This window comes from Suricata suricatta, chromosome 11 (genome assembly GCF_006229205.1).
Source record: "Suricata suricatta isolate VVHF042 chromosome 11, meerkat_22Aug2017_6uvM2_HiC, whole genome shotgun sequence".
Taxonomy (NCBI): domain Eukaryota; kingdom Metazoa; phylum Chordata; class Mammalia; order Carnivora; family Herpestidae; genus Suricata; species Suricata suricatta.
In genome coordinates, this window is record NC_043710.1 from 52410096 (window position 1) to 52418578 (window position 8483).

Below are 8483 nucleotides of genomic sequence, written 5' to 3' on the forward strand. Positions count from 1 at the left end.
TCACCCTGAAAGGAAACCACATTCTCACTAAGCAGTTTCTCTTCATTTCACCTGCCCCCAGTCACCTCGCCACTACTAATTGCTGTTCTGTCTCTATTGATTTGGCTATTCTTCACTTTTGACATAAATGGAATCTCACAATACAGAAATAGCCTTCTGTGTCTGGATACTTTCACTTAGAGTAATGTTTTCCAGGTTCATCTATGTTATATTATGTATCAGAACGTCATTCCTTTTTATGACTGATAAAGACCCCATTGAATATATTTGTTTTATCCATTCATAAGTTGATATGCATTTGAAATGAGTTGTTTCTATTTGGGGGGCTATTATAAATAATGCTATTATAACATTTATTTACAAGTTTTGGGTTAAACATCTGTTTTGAATTCTTTTTGGTATATACCTAAGAGTAGGACTGGGTCATTTGATAATTCTACATTTATCCTTTTGAAGAACTGCTAATCTGTGTTCTATAGAGGCTGCACCATTTTACATTCTCACTAGCAATGTATAAGGGCTCCAATTTCTCCACATCCTCACCAGTACATGTTATTTCCCATTTTAAAAAAATTTCAGTTTTGCTGGTGGATATGAAATAGAATAATAGGAAGGGATTTAAACATTATTTTCTTTCACTCCCTTTCCTACCCAACTGCAAGTTTAGCTTCAAATGCCAGAGGAAATAACATGTGTGAAACTCCAGAAGGAAAGAGAACATAGTTTGAAAAAACATAAGACAAAAAGGGTGACTGTAGCATTTGGGGCATGTGAGGAGGAAAGGGAAGAGGAAAGGGGAGAGGTGGGTCAGGAAACACTGGTTAGCACCAACAGTGCTGTGAAAGGCTTTGAAGATATATTAGAGCATCTGAGTTTTCTTCCAAGCACAATGGGTAACTCAAATGGTTTTGTTTGTTTGTTTGTTTGTTTGTTTGTTTTGAGAGTGTGTGCGTGTGCACAAGAGTATGGGTGAGTGGTGGGGAGGAAAGAGGAGTGGGGAGAGAATCCCAAGCAGGCTCTGTGCTGACACAGGGCTTAATCCCACAAACTGTGAGATTATGACTCGAGTCAATACCAGGAGTTGGTCACTTAACTGAATGAGTCACTCAGGTGACATTTGAATGATTTTTAAGTAGCAGATTGACATGATCTAATTGGGATTTAGTAAGAACGTTCTAGTTTCTGAGTAAAAAATGGATGGGAGAGACATTAATTCAGAGTTAGCAAATTCTAAATGGAGCTGTTGAAAAGATCCAGGACACACAGAGACACAAGTGATAATATTTTAATGTGAAACATGTGAATGAATTTAAAAGATATTCAGAAGACATAATCAATAACAAATGAATTTTGGTTCATGTTTATTGTGAAGTTTCAGTTGGATAACCAGAAGAAGTTACCAAATACAGTAGTCTATGTGGGATAGAGAAAGAAATGAGAGTAGAGCTTTAGGGAATTTTCAACATGCAGATGGTTATTAAATTTATGAGCTTACTGCATAGTAAAGAAGCCTTTGAATAAAGTACTATTTTTTCTTTTCTTTTCTGTTTTAAAATTGTTTAAAGTGGACATTGAAACAGGATAGAAGGATCAAAGGAAGTGTAAACCTATTTTGCATTTATGTTTTTGATTGCAGAAAATTAGGATACTTCTGTCTGCTGTCTGCCATTTTCTAGAAACTTAAAAAATCCTTACCTTTCTTCCTATAATTCTACCAATGCTTTTCTCCAACAGAATTAAGGTCTTGAAATTCATGAGAATTGAATCCATATTGGAAGGCTTCCTGCTACTAATTACATAAGAAATTCTATTAAAGCGATATGATTACTTGACTTTTCATAATTTTTTCTCTCCATATTCTCAGCCCAGGATCACTTCATCCCTTTAGGAGAGAGAAGGATGATGACCTTGTCCCTGATCTGCTTGGTTTTTACACCGTAAATGATAGGATTGAGTGTAGGAGGGATTGCCACATAGAGGTTAGCAAACATGATGTGAAAGGTGCGAGAGACATTGTGGCCGAAGCGATGAGTGAGGACAGAGAACATGGCTGGTGTGTAGAAAATGAGAATGACACAGACATGGGAACCGCACGTGCTGAGGGCTTTCTGGCGGGCATCTCTGGATGGAAGATGGAACACAGCATGAAGGATGAGAGCATAGGAAATACCAATGAGGACCAGGTCTGAGATAATAGTCATTATAGGCACAGCAAAACCATACCAGATGTTGATGGAGATGTCAGCACAGGCGAGTCGGGCCACCCCTATATGTTCACAGTATGTGTGAGGGATGATACGGGCCTTGCAGAAGGGCAAACGCTTCACCAGGAAAACAACAGGCAAAATGACACCAAAGCTCCGACCAACAATGCCCACCACGATCTTGATAATTGTCCTTGGTGTCAAAACGCTTGTGTATCTCAAAGGGCAGCATATAGCCATGCAACGATCAAAAGTCATTCCCAACAAAATGGCAGAGTCCAGAAAAAAGCTGAAGTGGAGAAAGAACAACTGGGTAAGGCAGCCAGAAAAAGTAATTTTCTGAGCTTTCAACCAGAATATGCCAAGTGTTTTGGGGATACACGTGGTGCATAATATGAGGTCTGCAGAAGCCAACATGGAGAAAAAGAAGAACATGGGTTCGTGGAGGCTGCGGTCCATAGTGATGAGGTACAGAAGGATGCCATTACCGGCAAGGGCCACCAAGTACATAATGAAGAAAGGAATCCCAATCCAGATGTGGAATTGCTCCAGCCCTGGGATCCCCATCAAAATGAAAGAGCCTGGATCGAAACTTGTTAGATTCAATGTGGCCACCGTGGTCATTGTCATTCTTCGAAGACAAAATGAAATTATTTTTTTCCTAGAACTGAGTAGCCATGAGTTCCCTTTAAGTCTTCCCCATAACTAAGATCCTTTAGTTCCCATCACATAACAAACATGGAGGCAAACACAACCTACCTTTTGTCACAATCTCTGCAGCATTTACTAAAGGCTGCCAAGAGACATCAATTAAATCAATAATTCCCTATCTATAGACATTACCTTATCCCATGACCTGGGATCATTACTGGCACTTGTTGTCAAGTAAAGTTCCAAATTCAGTCTGAGATTTCTCCAAGATGTAAGTATTGAATATCCTACCTGAAAAAAAATCTCAGTAATAGCTTACCGAGGTATCCATTCAAAGAAATAATGGGTCAGGTGTGAATTAGTAAATCTGCATTCTTTATTGCCAGTGCATCACTAGGACTCTGGCGAGCCAGTCTACTGCTGCCTAGTTGCCCCACTTCTTCAAACTCTAGAGGAAAATTTCCACATAAATATTCTTCTATCGATTCATCAACAATTCTCCACAACTCATTATTTTTCCACCTGCCAACTGCCTGAGCAGCTACCTCACTTTGCCATCACATCATTCACTCACCGCTGGAGCCTCATGATCTGAGGGTTGACTGGGGCTCTTCTTCTTCCTTCAGTCCCTATGTCTCCCTTGCCAGCTCTTCTGATCCTCTTTGAAATCCCTGTTTGATCCACCTACTCCACTTCTCCACTTCCTTGCCTGCTCAAATCATTAATCTCTAATTGGAGCCAGGCAGTAAGATTTCCCATTCTTTCAGTATCTTGCAAGGTTTTTTCTTTATCTCATGCTGCTAGGTTGCTCTGTTAAACTATGAAATTCTTAAGACACCTGCAACCTTGTTCAAAAATTTGTAATTGCCCCCATTGCACCTACAGAATCTATTTTATCTCCTTGTTGGGAGTCAGTAGTTTCCTTACATATTTTAGTTCTATCTATGTGAATGTGTCTCTCATTCTTCCCTATAAAGCAACCATATAGGCCTCGATAGATTTCTCCGTCATTCCTACATCTCATTGCTTGGATTGCTGCTTTTTCCATCAGTGCAATATTTTCTCAACATGTGTAAATTCTATTCATTGTTCCTGATTCTTACAAACACTACAGTCTCTAGGAAACCTCTCCAGTAATCCTAAACCATGTAGTCCATTCCCCTTCTGATAAAAATCACAGCTCTTAATCATTTTACCAAACAAACAATCAGATAGTTATATTGAATTTTATGTGATTTTCCTGGATTCTCTTTCCTAGTATCCTCTGTAAATGATTGGGAATTCCTCTTGAGGACAAATTTTTTGTTCCCATGTGTCTCTTCCAGACTAAAAGAAGGCAAGAATAACCATTCATACAATCTCAGGACTAAAATTATTTCATTGTTTACTAACTTTTTCACTGTGTCCTGTTTGGGCCAGAAAATATTGAATATATATATGTCTGTGTATACACACACAAATATCCCTGGCTTATTATTGCTTCCACCATCTTCAAAGACAATAAATGTGGATTGAGTGTTTCTCAAATCTCATGATTCTAACCTCTGTAGTCACATCTCTCTCTCTGATTCTGAACTTTTCTATCTCCTTTTTCTACTTATAAGACCACTGCAATTACATAAGAATCACTCAGATAATCCAATATAATGTTCCTATTTTAAAATCAAGTGATTAACCACCATAAATCTCCTTTGACATATAAATAACTTATGAGCTGGTTCTAGGGGTTAGGGTATGCATATCTTTGCAGGGTCATTCATTAATCTAGCTACCAAGACCTTTTCTGGGATCTTCCCCATCTGCTTTCCCAAGTCCCTACCACCGTTACCACATTCAGATAATACTCACAGACACCTTATTCCAATGGCAGAGGATAGGTCTAAGATAAGAACAGAAAGGAGCAGGAGGTAACACTATTGGGGAGGACATATATAAAGAAAGAAGTGTACCTAGATGAGAGGTGAAGCATGGGAACAAAGAAATGTAATTCCAGCCAGGAAAGACAGACACACCTGCATGGCGGAACTTTTTATTTCTCATTGGTTTTCTCAGGGGATGGAAAAACTTTTCAAAACGAGGGCTCTGAAATCTTGGGGGACTCCAGGGACTCTAGTCAACAGTCAGTACTTTTAGTATTAGTATGTAAATGTTTACATTAATGTTTTCCTGGTCTAGAAATGACATCTTACATAAACATGCTTTGATTCAGGGTTTCTCACAGAGGGGAGAAACCAAAAAATGCTAGAATTCCTGTGTAGGCTAGTCATTTACAGCTATTCAAAAATAATTTTTGAAAGAAAAATCAAATTAAAGAAGCTAGGCTCCTGGTTCTGACTTGGGGAGAATGGTGTGATAATAACTCTTTAAATTCTGGATCCCAGATGTTTATGTGAATGTTTGGGAAAAGACAGTAGACTGGTTAGGGATGTGGGTAAGTTCTGATGATTTGGTTGTAGATATGAGCGTCTTTTAGCTCACTGAATAAGGCTTTCTGGTTTCTAGTTGTAACTGCATTGAGGTACTTCATGGCCTGAAGAACCTGACTTCTGAGCAAGAGGAGTTAAACTTTTGCAAAAATCATTGCAGACTATCCAATGTTTACCATAAGGCTGGAAATGTATCATTAACATTCACATGCTTACGGCAGAAACCTTAAAGTTATTCTTGAAACCACTTTTTTCTCTCATGTCACTTGTTTTCTTTCATTTTATTGATTCTGTTAAATGCATTGCTAAAAAGAACTACCTCAAGTCTTAGTGTCTTACAGTGACCTTTCACACTTGAATTGTCTTGTGTAACGTTATAATAAATCTATAAGGAAGAGCAAGCTTTGCATACTATAGAAAGAGCTGAAGTAACATTACATTGTTATTTTGTGGTGCTAACCAAGCTTTCCATTTCACTGAATCAGATAAAAGTAACAAGTTCAGAATATCTCCAGGGAAAATACACCAGCAATTAAAGGTTGTATGCTGACTAACTTGGTGTATCAACTGTGGCTCAGAAAAATGGGTACAGTAACCTCCTGCTTCCTTAAAAATATATTCTTTTGACTCTGCTGTGCCCCTGAGTTCTTGCAGATCTTTCAGCAACTTACATGAAATTGACTTTCTCTCATCTCAGCGGGTCAGAGTGGAAATTCTGTAGCAAAAAATCAAATTGAGCACACAGGGACCCTTTTATTCCAACACTTTAGAAAAAGAAATTTAACGTTTTAAAATAAAAACACATGGTGTACATAAAAACTCCATTTTTAAAAATCAAAGTAAAATGGTAACACATTGAAACATTTTAAACTAAACTGCTGAAGCCAAGAAGAGCCTAAGGAGACATGACAAATCAATATAATGAGGTTTCCCGGACAGGATTCTGGCGCAGAAGAAGGACACCAGCTAAATCTAGAGAAATCTACTATGCTACTTGTACTAAATTGTCCTGTTTCTGACCTAGGATTCCTGTGTCTTCTACCAGCCACCATGAAATGGATAACTTGTTAGTTTGCAAGCAGAGGAAAATTTCATATTCCTCACAATTCTTGACATAGATAATTTGGGAATATAAAATAAATATACGCTGAGCAGAAAACCAGGTAAACAAAATATCCCTAAGAAATAATGACACATAGACATAGAAACTATCTTTATTATTGTCTGTCCTATTTATTAAGCTATCAAGATTATAATTCTTTGGAACAAACAAATGTAATTATAAAATGACTTGTTGAAAAGGGAGCAGATATATACCATTCTAGAATGCTATATCGCAATAAGCAGTGTTAAGTTACCATTTTTTCTTTTTTTTTAATTTTTAAAAATGTTTATTTGTTTTGAAAAAGAGAGAAAGAGCAGGGGAGAGGCAGAGAGGGAGGGAGAGAGAGAATCCCAAGCAGGCTCCACACTGTCAGCACAAGTCTGATACAGGGCTTAAACTCAAGAACCCTGAGAGCATGACCTGAACCAAAACCAAGAGTCCAATGTTTAACTGACTGAGCCACCCAGGTTCCCCTTGAGTTACAACTCTTTCTGACAAACATGAGTTGTTTCCTGAACTTAGAAAACATGTAAATGCCCAAAAGATGTTTATTATTATTGGCTCTTGCATATAATAAAGAATATATATGTCTGTATATTCAGGATACATATACGCATATACAGGCTCTTGCCACTTTTATTCAACAGTGTACTGGAGGTCTTAGCCAAGGAAATTAGGCAAGAATAAAAAGTAAAAGGGATCTATATTGGAACAGAATAATTAAAATTTTCTCAACATATAGATGACATGACCTTGATATAGAAATTCTTAAGGAATCCACTAAAAAATAATTATTAGAACTAGTAAATAAGTTGAGCAAGGTTGTAGATCAATATACAATATTTAAGATCAATACACAAAATTTGCTTATATTTCTATTCATTAGTAATGAACAAGCTAATAACAAATTAGAAAAATGATTCAGGGGCGCCTGGACGGCTCAGACGGTTAAGTATCCGACTTCAACTCAGATTGTGATCTCACAGTTCATGAGTCAGTTTCTGTGCTGACAACCTGCTTTGGATTCTGTGTCTCCCTCTCTTTCTGCCCTCTCAACTAATGTAAATGTTAATAAACATTAAAAAAAAAAAAGAAAAACAGCGGTGCCTGAGCGTCCAGCTTCGGCTCAGGTCATGATCTCACCGCTAATGGGCTGGAGCCCCACATTGGAATCTGTGCTGACAGCACAGAGCCTGGAGCATGTGTTGTGCCCAAGTTTGTAAAATCGCCCCAAATCACCCCAAAACAAACACCAGAGACTGCTAGGGAGACCGAGTCACGCCTACAAAAGCAAAGGGCCTTTATTACAAGCTTAAGCTCAGGCTCACAGTCTCCAGCCAACCCGATGGCCACGTGGAGTGAGCCCCGAACAAAGGCAGGGCAGGGCCTTTTATGCCTTTGGGAGGGGGAGTTACAAGAAATGATAACAGGTGTACAGTGATCCAATCCCTGCCCCCCCATCAACACTGGCAGTTGTGGAAGCCAATCACTCCATCTGGAGCACTGACCAATCAGAGTGGGCCCAGGACGCCCCACGTGGGGCTTGACTAGGCCCTGCCTCTAGAAAGGTCAAAGGTATTGGCCGCCCTCCCCCAATTGGGCGCCGCAGGAGTTGTCCCTCCTTAATGCGTGCCCTTTCAGGAGAAGCCAGCGCCTTCCCCTTTAAGTAAAGGGGAAGGCTGGATCGGACCTGCAGCCGGCGGGGGAACACCCCCCCCACGGCCGCCAGCGCGCATCTCCATCGCAGAGGTGTGCCTCAACCGGCTCTGGGAAGGCTGGGACGGCCCGTGGTGAGGGCGGGATTGGACCTGCATCCTTACACGTGCTTTGGATTCTCTGTCTCCCTCTCTCTCTGCCCCTCCTCTGCTCACTCTCTCTCTCTCAAAAAATAAACATTAAAAAATAGAAAAAAAATGATTCCATTTATAAGAACATCACAAAGAATAAAATACTTAGGAAGAAGTTTAAGAATTATAAATTTTATCCTCTGAAAAATAGAAAATATTGTTGAAAAATATTAAAGGAGATCTAAATAGATGGGAAAATTTCTCACGTTCATAGATGGAAAAGTCAGTACTGTGAAGATGACAATACTTC

General features: G+C 39.1%; 1 protein-coding gene across 1 annotated transcript; it reads right to left on the bottom strand.

Annotated features, from left to right (window-relative positions):
- Positions 1-1871: 1871 nt before the first annotated feature.
- Positions 1872-2828, bottom strand: LOC115306584 (olfactory receptor 52H1-like). Its single transcript, XM_029957068.1, has one exon. The coding sequence runs from the start codon at positions 2826-2828 to the stop codon at positions 1872-1874; it is 957 nt and encodes a 318-aa protein (XP_029812928.1).
- Between the last annotated feature and the right edge of the window lie 5655 nt (positions 2829-8483).